This window comes from Elephantulus edwardii, unplaced genomic scaffold (genome assembly GCF_000299155.1).
Source record: "Elephantulus edwardii isolate Elephantulus edwardi_28Jun2011 unplaced genomic scaffold, EleEdw1.0 scaffold00369, whole genome shotgun sequence".
NCBI classification, from domain to species: domain Eukaryota; kingdom Metazoa; phylum Chordata; class Mammalia; order Macroscelidea; family Macroscelididae; genus Elephantulus; species Elephantulus edwardii.
This window is the reverse complement of record NW_006400119.1, coordinates 975976-991372: the sequence shown is the minus strand read 5'-3', so window position 1 is coordinate 991372 and position 15397 is coordinate 975976. Positions and strand designations below refer to the sequence as shown.

Sequence of the window (15397 nt, the reverse complement as noted above, 5' to 3'; positions counted from 1 at the left end):
CCCCCGCCACCCCCCAGTTCACTTTCTCTTTGGAAAAAAATTTCTTTCATTGTTATACAGTCCCCCTGCAGTCCACTTTACTATGCTTCTCTTAATCTGGACTCTTGTCATGCCAATAATACCTAATCATATATTCCTTTTATACATTTCTTTCTCCCTCATCTGTTACAAAACCGTGTATATTATTTATCCCCTCTTTTCTTAGTTTCCTCCCAACCCCCATATCAGTCCTGTTTTATAACAGTGGTATTATCCAGTGTTTGTCCTTTTATGACTGAGATATTTCACTCAGCTTAATGTCCTCCATGGTTACCCATTTTGTATAATATTTCATGAGTTCCTTGTTTTTTAGTTCTGCAGTTTTAAGAGAGCAAAAGGTTAAGTACTGCATAAAGACTTCAATCTAAATAAACTTTGCTGTTGAGTTAGATTTTAGCAGAAAAGGATAGAATTAACATAAAGATTTTGGAGCATTTAACCCTAGAGTATAAATTCTGAAGGTCAGGGATTTGGAATACAGATTTTCTCAGAGAAACTCTTTCAGGAAACATTGCATTATCTTATAATCACGTTTCATTCTTTTTTATGCTCTAATAATGCATTTGGTATTCCAAATAATAAAATAGGAAAGATAAAATAATTTACATTGAAAAGTCTATTCTCTTGTGCCAAAGTGTGCCCTGATGGTACTTATCCAACAATAATTAAGTACGAGGCTTTCCGAGGTGCCGTTCTTTCAGTACGTTTAACTACCAGGTTCAAACAAACTTGACATAATCTCTCAGAAGGTGTGGTGGCTTCCTTTCTCTACAGCTGCCATAGGTTTGGGAGGCCTTTATAATTGTTGAATAATTTCTATACATTTAGACCCTTTTAATTGTTGTGACTTGAGCTGCTGCTTCTGAAACAGATATAAACCTTTTCTCTTCACAGGTATGAGAAAAATCTCGTGTTTGCCCAGCGATGGGGAATAAGAAAGGGGATAGTGATGGGATTCTTCACTGGGTACTTCTGGTGCCTCATCTTCCTGTGCTATGCGTTGGCCTTCTGGTATGGCTCCCAGCTCGTTCTGGATGAAGGGGATTATACAGCAGGAACTCTAATCCAGGTACTTTGATCTCGGTGACCTCCACATGACTTGTTTTCCCCTTTCTTATAACTCAGCAAAGCCCCCTGATTAAACATGTTGTTTATTCCTTTGGTGTCTGAGGACAAAAAGCATCAATGATTTCATAGTGCTCATCTGCAGCAGCCAGTGATAACCATGCATTTTATGGTAAAGGGATGCTGACTATTTGAACTGATGAGACCAGTAATTTAATGGTTTACAATTAGCTTATGATATTGCGGCTGTAAAACAACACATTTCTAACCACAGTCCAGAAGATAGTACACTGTGAAAATGGAAATTCAGACCTCTGTAGGTGAAAATGAACAGCTCATACAATTGAATTTAGTACCAAAACAAAGTATGTGTCAATGGACATTCTTGTGAAACATGATAAACTACTGAAATATCAAGTCAATAGTATTCTTAACTAAATAGACTCTGACAGCCTAGTTGTAAGAAGTTAAACTGTTGGGGTAAGACTGAGAAAAACTGGATAAATTGTGTATACTGCACTGAAAAAAAAAGTGAACTAGAAGAGGGGAAAGGGTGGGTAAGCGGGTAAAATATGCAAAAATCAGTGAATGAAAATCTAACTTCTCTGTAATTGTTCTTTAAACTCACAAAATAAAATTTTATTTAAAAAAAAAAAGTTAAACTGTCTACTCAAAGGCAGGTGGTTTCAAGCCACTAGCTGCCCCGTGGGAGAAAGATGGGAAATCTCTTCCTGCATGATTAATTGCCTTTGAAAAGCAACCAAAGGGTAATTATGGGTTGGTACCCAACAACAGCAGAGGTCAGTGGGTATATGGGATTGGTGAAGAACTAGCAAAGATTTAGAGGGGACTTGAAAAGTTGGGTAATGATAGGCATAGACCAATAGTAATTTATTATATAAAATACAATACATATGAATGATTGTATAAAAATAATGCCATGAGCAAAACACAATGTACATGAAAGATTGTAAAAAACACAGTTTACAAGCATTAAACATAATATACATGAATTATTGTATGAAAATCAATTAAATTATTAGAAAGGACAATTCCTTGGTAACATTTCTAGGAGACCCTGGCGAGCACAAATGGTTAAGTGCTTGACTACAACCCAAAGGTTAGTAGTTCCAAACCAACCAAAGATACCTTAAAATATAGGACTCACAATCTTTCCAATATGTAACAGCCTTGAAAGTGCTATGTTGTACGTACCATCCAGTTGGAAATGACTCATAGCTGACCTTTAAGCAGGTTTTTAGAGGCAGTAAATCTCACAGGAGGAGACTGTCCATCTTGTTCCCTAGAGCAGCTGGTAGATTTGAACCATCTGCCTTTGGTTTGGTGGTACAACTCCTTACCACTGAAAACGCTGTGGAGCAGTTCAACCCTGCACACATGGGGTCACTGGAGTCAGAATCAATGTTGGCAACAATGACAACAGCAGTGGCAGCAGCAGTGGCAACAACAATGCTTTTCTAGTGAATCAAGTTTTATGGGTTTTTATTGCCAAGGTGGCTATGAGCTGTTCTGTACTGTATGTAAACTACCTGTTCCTTTATCTTAAATACTTAAGTACATTTAGAAATGGCACCTTATGAGGCTCAAACTTAACTTAAACTTTCATAATTAGTAACTTCTTACTCCTGACCTCTCCCTATAAACCTCGATTTACATGTTGAGAAATTTTCCTTTTCCTTTGGGAAAATGAGAGACATCTTTTAACAGTGTTCTCATTGTTCTCTCTCCTTCACTCTCGTAGTGGTGAGTTCTTGGCTGTGCTTTTGAGCAGCAAACTATGAAGGTTCAGTATGCATGAGTTGAGTTTAGTGTTTAATGCACTAAACTAATTAACAATTATGTTAATCTAGCACATTTTCTGATGCACAAAGTCGTTACTGTCTGCATGGTAATTGGGCATAAATGGTAAGTAGTTCACATAAATGACTGTAATTAGTACACTTGTATACAGACAGAAAAACGTTCTGTCATCTTTTGGGAAAAACGATAAAGGGAAGCTGGATGTCACAGAATACTGTTCTTTTATGTCCCTCTTATGGTCGAGAGTTCAAGAAAAAAAAGAAATGACAACAATAAAAGGTAACGTTCATTTAGGGCATACAATGCTCACAAAGTGAGTTGAACATAATTACTACACATAATATTAAAAACTTTTCTTTGCAATTGGTGTCATAATTTTTCTACTTTGAAAAATTAAGTGGCAATTTCTTTGGTGAAGAGACATGCATCAGGTGGTGTAGAGCAGGGGTTTGAACTCAGGTCTTTGTGGTTTGGGGGCCTGACACATGAAGTACAGTTTTCCTGCCTTTGTATGTGTCTTCCACGGGAGCGTGGGCATTTCCTCTCCAGCAGAGGCCAACCACAAGTTGTTCCAGAGCAGACTCTCTTCCCCTTTCTTTTCTCACATGACTATTCCATGCTACAGTCCAGTTTTGGTATAAAACAATAATCTTTCAGAAATGTATGTTAGCTACTATGACAGCATTACGAACATGACTCGGTCCTTTGTCACTCGTTTCTCCCCTCAACACTCTCAGCAATAATTGCAATTGAAATCATAGCTCTCTAAACCAGGGGAACAAGGTAAAACTCCAGGCTTATTTTAGACCTCCACACAGAGTTTGACAAACTCTGGCTGATCAGCCAAATGCAATTGGCTACCTGTTTTGTATAAATAAAGTTTTAGAGAGACACAGTCATGTGTTATTTGTTTACAAATTATCTATCGATGCTATTTTGCTAAAGTTAGAGAGTAGAATAGTTGCTTTTGGAGAGCTCAAAAGGCCCTTGTGGAGACTGGTCACAAAAAAAAAAAAAAAGAAGTGTTTATGAGCTTCTCACTATTTCTCAAGTGTGGGATCTTGCCACTTACAACATCATCATCATTATCATAGTTATTATTTAATGAACACATTTATTCTAGAGAGGGTTAAACCAGGCTGCTCCTTGGAGACAAAGATTCTGAAGCTTTGTCTGACATACTTTGGACATGTTGTAAGGAGGGACTGGTCCTTGGAGAAGGACGTCATGCTTGGGAGTGTGGAGGGACAGTGCAGGAGGGGAAGACCCTCTATGAGGGTGACTGGGATAATTGGGATGGGTGTGTCAGAGGCAGTGTGATTAGCACAGGATAGAGCAGGGTTTAGGGCCATTGTACATAGGGTCGCTATGAGTTGCAGGCAACTCGACGGAAGATAACAACACAACAACAACAGTTATTATTTATGTATCAGGTACTAGATGAATACTCTTCACATACAACAATCACATTTAAATTTCTTGACAATCCCAATGTCTTTGAGTCAATTCAAACATGTAGAGTTTCTTATGAATGGGGAGGAGACTGCCTCTCTTTCTCTTGTGGAGCAGCTGGTGGATTTGAACCACTGAATTTTCAATTATAAACTCCACATTTTATGCACTACACTATTAGTGCTCCTTCAACCTCTGAGGCGTACACCATTATTGTCCTTATAGCATGTATAAAGATATTAGAGTTTAGGAAAAATAAGTACTCTGCCATTGTGAGATACTGTCTGCTATAATTGAGAAGAAGGAAAAAGAAGGGCAGAAAAAAAAAAAAAGACAACGTTGTCTGCATGTATAACCTGGAGAGTTCAGGGAGATAGTGTGAGAGGGCTGGCTCACAGCCTGTGTGGGACTTACACTGGTCTTGTTAATCACTCTGACATCAGGCTTACTGGAGAAGGGATGGAGATACCTGAGAAGGGCTCCGAGAAGGCCCATGCTCCAGCCATTCTCACCACAAAAAGAAAGACAAGAAAGAGAGTGGAGAGGAGGCTGTGTGGGGAAGCTGATGTAACCAAGAAGGCGCTGGCTGTGGAAACCGCCATAAACTAAGATCATCTGATTATCTGGAAAAGATCACATCCATGTAGGAATCAGATTTTTAGCTCAGTATTCAACTCTAGTCCCCAAGACATTGTAGCTAACAATGTCCTTATGAGCCATGTAACCAGGATGCGGTTGACAGAGTGAGGAAGTGGGTGCTGTATTCCTTGTGTTGGAGGCAGCCTGAGGCTCTGCATGGCCCCTTCCTCAGCTTTAGAATCAGCTCTGACAAAATAGCGTGCTGTGCAGTAGGAACACCTGGCTATGAACTGTATTGGTGATTCAACGGAAAGTTCTCCCATCTCTTCACAGGACCTTGACCATTCCTTCCGCATGTGCCCAGCAATAGGTGCATATGGAAGCTCAAAAGAATGGCAGTAAAGGGCCAGCGTTCATATCCCATCATATTACATGTTGTGATGTAGGGCAACTTAGGTAACTGCCGTATACATCTATTTCCTTTTCTGTTTTAATGATATAGCGAAGTCATAGGGGCAAACACCTAGTATCAGAAATTGTTTTGTTATTTATTAGTAGTATAATGACAGTATTCCTAGTGAGAACAGTGACTAGCCTAACACATGTGCCAATCCCTGGGTAAGTCAGGGTGACTTAGTGTCTTTATTTTTTCTCTCTTTAACTAGAAAAGCACTGGAAGACTGTTTATATAAAGAATTAAATGAATATATATCAATATTCTAATAAGCTGCCTTGCAAAGACCTCAATACTCGTTATGAAGCATGCTCTTCCTTATCGATGAGTAACATTCAGTCAAAAAAAAAATTCATTACTTTAAATCAAAACAATGGAAAATTTTGGAATGTTTTCTAGGACAAAACCTCCAAATAGCCAGCAAGTCCTGTAGCTTTCCGATGCCTATGGAAGAATATTTCTGAGCAGTTTGCATTCTTACAATGGCCTAGGTGCTAGTGGCGCTACTTACAAATCCAAAAATCTCAGGGAAACTCTACCTCTTGTCATTTCAGATTTTTCTGAGCGTCTTAGTAGCAGCTTTAAACCTTGGCAATGCATCTACTTGTTTGGAAGCCTTTGCAACTGGACGTGCAGCTGCCAGCAAGGTTTTTGAGACCATAGACCGGGTATGTAAGAGTCCAAGTAAAATCCTTAAGGGGTTGACGGGTAGGGTTATGAACTCCTGAAGAATTAAAAATAAAGAAAAAAGAGCAGTAGCACAATACTCTTTATTCAGATTGACTAATTAAATGTTTTCATGAGCTTGACCCAGTTCTAAGAGCTGAGAATGCAACCGTGGACCAGAACAAATAAGGAATAAGGCCCCTGCTCTCTTACTCAGGGAGTCAGAGTGGTGCAAATTGTTCATGCACTCATCTGCTGACCAAGCTTTGCATTCACCCAGAAATACTTTGGAAGAAGGCCCTCCACCGCCCCTGACCCCTGCCTGCAGGGAAAAAAAATATTATTAACCACTGAAAACCTTTGAACCCACAACCTTAGGCCCAAAGTAGCCCTGAATCTTCTGAAAACCAAAAATAGTTTAACTGTTGTTGTGTGCCATCCAGTCGGAATGGATACATAGCTGACTTGCATTGGGTTTTCAGAAGCCTATAATTTGCACAGAAGATTGCCTATCTTTCTTTGCCTTTGGACTTGGCTGCCCATTTTGACCGCCACCAGGTTCTACCTTATGTAGTATTATCCTCTTTTAAAAACTATCAATATGAGATAAAATTGACAACAAGAACTCAAGAGAACCTTGAGGGGTCAGTGAATTTATGTTCCTAGGTGGGTGGTTGGGAGGAACTCAGAAAAAGAGAGAGAGAATAGTTGCACAATTTGAAGAAAGTAATCAGTGTCACTGAATTTGCATGTAGAAATAGTTGAATTGTTGTATGTTTGATTATAATTTGTTACATTCTCAACAATGCCGCAGAAAATAATACAACTTTTTAAAAAGAAAAGAAAACGCTTTGGAGCACAGTTGTATTTCTGATGCCCATGGGTCATCCTTGTGTCAAGGTGGTTGGTCAGTGGTGTCTGGGAGGCTACTGCAGTGAGGTTACTGGCGGTAGAGACCTCCTGGTGAATTCAAGGAGCTAAAAGAAGGTCACTGTGACACAACAGAGAGAGCAAGGGGCAGAGGCTGGAGGGATTAGAAGGGGCTAATTTTACAGGACTTTAAGATCAAGTTCATAAAACGATTATCTCAAGTGTGGCAGTCTCCTAAGTTTATGAAGGCCCTGGCAGGCTGGTTAGAATTTTCTATTGTATCACACTTGAAGTCAAGTTGTTGTTTGCCATCCAGTCAGGACCAACTGATAGCTGACCCTTCAAAAGGTTTTCCATGCAAATTGCAAGGGAGGAGATTTCCCATCCTCCTGTGGAGCAGCCGATGGATTCAAACTGTGTGCCTTCGGGATTACAGCACAGCTTCTACCCTAGACCAAGTTGGAAATTGAGTCAGTGACTACAAATCCAGCAATAGAAGTGGAGAGATGATGATACACTCTTTTCCTCCCTGAAAAAAAAAAATAATTAGTCCTAGCCTAGAGAAGTATTTGCTAGGGCTCCGAAACCATGAGTATTTCTGCCGAGCAATGGTTTCTCTTGCATGAGGACACTCTTCAGCACTTTATCTGTTTTGTACTTTAGAATTTGGGGAATTATTTTGTCTTTTTGAAAAAAAGAGAAAAGATTGTTGAAGCATAAAAATATAGAACTCCCAAAATTCTACCTCATTCTTATTGTTGCTATATTCTCAAATAAAAAGATTCTAAAAGAATCTCTAACTATGAAGTAAAAAAAAAAAGGCATGCGAAATTATTTCAATATCTTTGTAAAAGCTCCAAAATTGTATCCCAAGTAGAGCCCTGATGACGACTTTCTGGAAGCTAGAGGTGATCTTCTCCCTTGTCTGACTAACTAGATGTTTTGTCTAGCTAAACTTAATAACACAACAAGCTGAAACTGAGCATATAAATGAGAAACTGGTAGTGTTGAAAACATCGCTTGCAGAAATGAGAGTTTAATCATCTACAATGAGCAGTCAGATGAGAAGTACTAGTGGACCCCAACATAGTTCATGAGTTAGATAATGAGTTAGTTTAAGAGGAGATACTTAACTTTCCTGAGATTTGATTTAACAGGAAAATGGACTGCCTAGTTAAATATGTTGATGTTTAAAAAAAATTAAAAAGCATGTTAAAACCCTTTTGTCTTTTATGTGTAGTAAGATCTCACTGAATTATAATAATATATGTGGTTGCTGATCAAAATGTTGATGTTTCAAACCCACTCATGAGGCTCAGAGAAGGAAGACCTGTCTACTTTCTTCAAGATTCCAGCCAAGAGAAGGCTGTGACATCATTCTACTCAGTCACAGGGGGTCACTCTGAGTTGGAACTGACAATACTCAATAACAGCAGCGGTATTATTACTATTGTTGTTTCTCTTATGCACCATCGAGAGTTGGTACTGACTTGATGGTAGCTGACCTTCCAGCAGGTTTTCATAGGCAGTAAATTGCACGGGAGTTAATTGTACATCTTGCTCCCACAGCCTTGTGTTGACAGCATGGCTCTTTACAACTAAGCCATCCGAGTTTATTATTACTATTAGAAACAAGTGTTTAATTTGACAGCAACTTACCCATAGCACAGGAAGCTCTGGTGGTCTAGCAGTTTAGGATTATGCTACTGATCCTTGAGACACATGGTTCAAATCCACCAGCTGCTCCACAGGAGAAAGATGGGCAGGTAATCTCTGCCTATACACTTTATACCCTCTGAAAACTCACTGGAGGGTCAGCTATGAGTCAATTCTGACTCAACAGCAGTGAGCTTACTATCTGTAGCATCTCTATAATGTTTGACGTGGTTGTTTTTACAATTTTTTTCAGTAAATGAAAACTGAAATTTAGTGTTTATATGTATAACTTGTTGGTATTTACCCTTTTATTTTCACTCCTAGAAACCAGTCATTGACTGCATGTCAGAAGATGGTTACAAGTTGGATCGAATCAAGGGTGAAATTGAGTTCCATAATGTGACCTTCTATTATCCCTCCAGACCAGATGTTAAGGTGAGCTCCAGTCTTTCCCAAAGAAACTGGGAAATCTCCTTCTGTGCTATTAATTGCTTCTGAAAACCTGCCAGAGGGTGAGCTATATATGGGTTGATTCTGACTTGACAGTACACAACAACAACAATTGTGATTTGAGTGAAAATGTATAGAATAAATTGATTTTCCATTCAATCATCTCCTTTACTCATAAAACATTTTGTTTGTTGCACTCCCTGCATTGTGACAGCACTCTTCCGGTTTCCTCCCTGCCATTTCCATTCATATTTTCTGGCCTCTCCCTTCCTTCCTTCTGAACCTTATCCCTGGGCAAATGCTGCCTTTTCGACCTTGTGCGGTTTATTGTTCTAAGCCATGAGTACCTCTGTGATAGTTCTTTTTCAGCCTGTTTATTGTTTGACTGACGTCACAGGGGTGAGTTCAGTTCCTGGCTCAAAGGTGACATTTTTATTTTAGCTGATTCATTCCAAGAGCCACAAATTACTTGTTGTTTTGAAGTTTGATTCAGCTTCCAGGAACAGGGAACTGAAGCACGTTTCTCTGGAAGTATCCGTGGGTGTTGTGACATTTTCAGGTGACACATGGCATTCCTTTATGATACTTATACGTGCAAATCCCTTTGATGGGAACACAATCTGACAACTCTTTCAGGTTAAGTCAACTGTAAGATGTTCTGTTGAAATGAGCCACAGGTCCTGCCATTCCAAGCATGTGTTAAGCTTCAAGGGAGTCTGCGCATTCAAGAAGTACATTTTCATTAAGCATTTCCTTAGTGACTTGGGCAGGCAGAACATGCTGAGTGAGTGGGATATGAAATGGTAAAGACAAGCTGATGGCTTTGTACTTTTTAAATTGTCATCTCTAAGTGCTCAAGGGTCACTCTATCAGTGCTTGTAGGAAGATAACATTGTGATGTGTGTTCACATATCTTTGTGCTAGGTGATCATCAGAGTACATGGTGAGAAAACAAAGATTTAGAGTTTCCTAGGACCTAATTAGCAAGTATCTTTAAAGGCATTTTACTCTAGGAAATTGGGATCTACTCAGACTGAATCTGCTGGCTTTGAAATGAAATTCATACTTCATTTTTAATAGACTGTCATTAGCCACACTCTCTTAATATTATTTCTGTTATCCTCACAGAGTTAAATTCAATGCTGTTAACATATTTGATTCTTATCCTACAGATATCCACTTACATGTTTGAAATATATCTTGGATTAATGTTGTATATCATGTATGTATATGTATACATATCTAATGCCATAATGCATACAACAGCACTTTGATTACTCTGAATGGTGAGGTAGCGCTCACACACAGTAAAGGAAAATTAAAACTTCCTATACATTGGATTTTGGAAGCAGGAGTGACATCCACTTCCTAAACAACATGCCTCTGAAAACTCTTATGAATTTTCATGAATGTCAAAAGTTGTAGAGGGGCTTCAGGCCTTTTGTTCATAGGGTCGCTATGAGTTGTGCTCGACTCAGACAAACAACAACAATATTTAGTCGATAAGGGCATGCTGGTAGCTTCACGATAAAAAGTCATGCTGCCAACTCAAAGGCAGTTGATTTTAGTCCACCAGTTGCTCTGCTGGAAAAAAATGCTCAGTCTCTTCCTATGTGATTTACAGCCTCTGAAAACCCACTGGAGGGTCAGTTATGAGTGGGTTTCTGACTTGACAACAACGAATTATTAAGCAGTAGATAGTGAAGAGTAACTCACAATAGTTGCCAAGAAATAATGATTGAAAAGAAGCAGATTCATTGAATTACTGTTTTACCTTCTAGTCTCAGTAACAATATTTTGGTTTAATAGTCCTCTCACTTTGGCTCATAAGTATTCTCCATCCATGCTATGGATAAGTGCTTAGCCCTATTATGCCCCATATGGGACTATTATAAAGGTAATATGCCCACTTAATGCCTGCCTGTCATGTGGATCTTATGGTCCAATATGTGGAAACTATTATACAAGCCTGACTCCTTGTGTGAAATGAAAGACATGTGATATAATGGACCTCAACATCCCTTACATACTTAGTGAAATAAAGTTAAATTTAAAATTTGTGCTTTATTGATGAAAATGTTGTTGCTGTTGTTGCGTGCCGTTGAGTCAAAACAGACCCATAGCTGACCCTCCAGTGGGTTTTCAGAGGCAGTTAATCACACAGGCGGAGATGACTGTGAATTCATTTCTTGTCTGCCTTCTAGACTTTCACCAGGATTCACTTTACCTTCCACAGTGCTTTGTACGCAGCAACATGCCACAAACATTTCATCAAATTCATTAAAACAATGTGTTCACACACAAGGTGAGAGTCTGCCAACTTAAAGTTTACAAATGATTTTACTCTAAATCCAGGGTAAGGAAATTAGTATTTTGCTTCTAACTATGTTTTCCTTTAACTAATAACAACAATCTCTATGCAATATCTTAGTATGTCAGTAGTGTCTGGCATTAGATTTTCGAGCATAATATTAAAAATTATCATTATTTATTTGCCTCAATGTTAATTTATATCATATTAGGGATTAGTCAGAGGCATCATGAGGGGTGGAGGTTTTGACTATGAATGCAACTCCAAGGACTAGTCTCTCCTGGCAACAATTCCCAAAGTATGTAAGATGGAGCTTCAAAATTCTGCCTCCACGAAACAATTGATTTCACCCTTTCCAGGGCATACCTATTTATTCTCTTGGCAGCCCACGGTATGTTCAATATTCATCTACACACCACAAGCCAAAGGCATTGATTATTCTTCTGTCATCTTTATTCACTGTCCAGCTCTCAGATGGATAGCAAGCAATTGAGAAGATCATGATCTGAGTCAGGTGCACCTTAGTCTCTAGACTTACATTGCTGCTCTTCACCACTCTGGAGAGATCCTTGACAGCAGATTTTCCTAACGCAACTCATCTTTTGATTTTCTGACTGCCGAGCTAAGAATGTTGATTGTGGATCCAAGCAAAATAAAATCATTAACAACCTCAATCTTTTCCTTCATGTATGATGATACTACCTACTGGCCTGGTGGTGAGAATCTTTATTTTCTTGATGTTGAGGTGCAATCCATATTGAAGGCTGCAGTCTATGTCAGGTCCTCCTCAATTTGGGGAAGCAAAGTTGTGTCATTTGTGTGACGTGGATCCCTCCAATCCAGATGCCACATTCTTCTTCACAAAGTCCAGCCTCATGGATAATCTATTCAGCATATAGATTGAAAAGGTATGGAGAAAGGACACATCCCTGATTTTCTTGATTTTGAATCACTCAGTGTTCCCCTGCTCTGTTCTGACAATAGCTTCTTGGTCTAGGTTTAGGTTTCACATGAGAAGGTTCTGGGATTCCCATTCTTCTCAATGTTAGCCACAATTTGTTGTGATCCACCCAGTCAGGTGCCTTTGCATTGTTGATAAAACACAAATAGAAATTCTTTTGATACTCTCTACTTTCAGCCATAATCCTTTTGACATCAGTAACGATAAACATAGTACTAAATCCAGCTTGTATTTCTGACAGTTCTCGGTCAATGTACTGTTTCTGTCATTTTTGGATTATCTTCAGCAAGATTTTGTTTGCATGTGATTTAAATGATATTGTTCAGTAATTTCCACATTCTGTAGGATCACTTTTTAGGAGGAGGGGATTGCAATGCTGCTTTTTACCCATAGGCCGCCAGATGTCCCCTGCCTTTTTTAGGAGGAACATGAAAACAAATATGTATCTCTTCCTGTCAATTAGCCTGGTAGCTGTCCTCCAGATTTTTTGGCACACCTGATGAGCACGCCCAAGGCTGCATCTGTTTGTTGAGCTATCTCAGTTTGCCTTTCAACAATTCCTGGTGCCTTATTTTTTGGCAGTTCCTTCAGAGCAGCTTGAACTTCTTCCTTTGTTACCATTGGTACTTGATCATATGCTACTTCCTGAAAAGGTTCTCTGTTAGCCAATTCTTTTTGGTGCAGTGACCCTTTGCATTCCTTCCATCTTCTTTTGATGCTTCCTGGATTATTCAGTCTTCTGTCCATAGCATCTTTAAGTATTGTAACTCACGACTTGAATTTGTTCTTACGTTCCTTCAGCTTAAGAAATGCTGAATGAATTTTTTCCCTTTTAATTTTCTGACTCCAGCTCTTTGACATTTCATTATAATACTTTGCTTTGTCTTCTTGAGCTGCCCTTTGAAATCTTCTGCTCAACTCTTTACCTTTTTCAAACTTGTTCCCTTTGTTTTGATTTTTTGGGTTTCTAGTGCAATATTCAGAGAATCCTCTGCTATTCATCTTGGTCTTTCCTTCATCCTCTGTCTCCAAAATGACATTTTGCTTTCTTCATGGATGATACTCTTTATATTATCCTGCAACTCATCTGGTCTTCATTCATTAGTGTTCAATGCCTCAAACCTCGTTTTTTTTTTCTTCTATAATTATATTTTATTAATTTTCATAAACATTTACAGAGATTTTGGATTTCCATTCATTCATTGTTGCACTATTCTCTCTACCCTCCTCCCAGTTTGTTCTTGTCCAAATGCCACAGTGCTTGTCAAAGCCAGTTCTGATTAATCTTCTTTGTCAGTGTGTCCTTTGCCATTCCCTATCACTCCTCCCTGAGAGAGACTTCACCCTGAGTCATAAGGAAAAGGGGATGGTGTATTCTCTTAGCCACTTCCTGCTGAAAAGGGATGCTGTGGGTTTCAGGGTGAAGATCCTCTCTCACTACTCTAAAGGGCCCCTTTGGCAGTAGGAAACACATAGACTATTATGGAGATTGATTTTGGAATTTAGATGCACTCTTATTGATTGTGCTTGGCCGTACATGTTCATATCCTTGAAGATGTATCATGGGGGTGTTGCAACCTAGAAGACACAAATTTGACTAACAAGTTATAAGTACATGAGTCAAAAATTATGGAAAAGTAAAAGAAAAGATTCTTTCATTGTTTTACAAACCCTCCCCCAGGTCCCCTCCACCATGTAGCCCTCACTCTAGCTCCTGTGATGACAGAAATACCTAGTTATATATCTCTTTTAAACAGTTTTCTCCCTCCTCTGTTTCAGTGCAGTATACATTATTGAACCCATCTTACTCAGTCTCTCCCCAACCCCAAGGACAGTCCCATTCTACAACAGTGGCATCATGTAATATTTGTCCTTTTGTGACTGGGATATTTCACTCAGCATAATGTTCTCCAGAGTCAACCATTTTGAATATCAAACCTCGTTTTGAGATGGTTTTTAAATTCAGGTGGGATAGACTCAAGTTCTTGTTTGGTTTTTGTGGATTTGTTTTCATTTTCGTTAGGTTCAATTTGAATGAGTAGTTGATAATCTGTTCCACAGTCAGCACATGGTCTAGTTTTCAAAACTGATAGTGAGCTTCTCCAGAGATTCTTTCCACAGATGTAATTAGTCTGATTCTGTGTAGTCCATCAAATGAGGTCCATGTGTATAGTTGCTGTTGTTTTTTTATAAAAGGTGTTTACAATGAAGAAATTATTGATTATGCAAAATGTGTAAGTCTATATCTAACCTCATTTCTGTCACCAAGTCCATATTTTCCAACTACTCGTCCTTCTTCCTTCTCCCAACTTTGGCATTCCAGTCACCCATCATTATTAATGAACCTTGAGCACATGTTTTATCAATTGCAGACTGCAAAAGTTGGTAGAAATCTATTTCTTCCTCTTTGACTTTAGTTGTTGATGCATATATTTGAGTGATAATGGTATTGACAGGTCTTATCTATGTACAGACATTATCCTATCATTCACAGAATTACACTTCAGAATGGACCTAGAATTGGTCTTTTTAACTATGAAAGCAACACCATTTCCATGTTTGGAAGAGTAGAGGGCCAGCGCAGAAGAGGAAGAAATGAGAGAGATGAGATGAGATGGTCACAGTGACTGTGGCAAGGGTCAAATGTGTCAGAGATGGTGAAGTTGGTTCAATATAGGGCAAGGTTCAGAACCATTATTCAAAGGGTCATAATAGGTCATATCAACTCAGTGGAACATCATCAACATCAATTAAATAATGAAGGAATGTCCGGGCCTACCAGGAGTTGGAAGAGACAAGGATATATTCTAATCTAGTGACTTCAGAGATCATGGCCTTGCTGACAACCTGAATCTGGAACAAAACATTTCTATTGCTTTAATGTTTTTTGTTCTGTTTTGTTCTTTTAAAAGAGGAGGCCTAAATGCTGAAACTCATCCTAAGTCGGTTTATTAATTTGTTGGTTACTGCTGGATGCCAATAGATACTTCTTTATGGTCTTAAGTCTCTCTCTCTCTCTCTCTCACACACACACATACACACACACACACACACACACACACACACACACACA

At 38.9% G+C, this 15397-nt stretch overlaps 1 protein-coding gene across 2 annotated transcripts in view; it reads left to right on the top strand.

Moving 5' to 3' along the window:
• Positions 1–15397, top strand: part of ABCB11 (ATP-binding cassette, sub-family B (MDR/TAP), member 11) — a 155665-nt gene that overhangs the window by 52359 nt on the left and 87909 nt on the right. For both annotated transcript variants that reach the window (XM_006902109.1, XM_006902110.1), the window contains exons 9-11: positions 934–1108; positions 5965–6078; positions 8927–9037. In XM_006902109.1, the coding sequence (XP_006902171.1) occupies positions 934–1108; positions 5965–6078; positions 8927–9037 (400 nt within the window). The remainder of the gene's footprint in view (positions 1–933; positions 1109–5964; positions 6079–8926; positions 9038–15397) is intronic.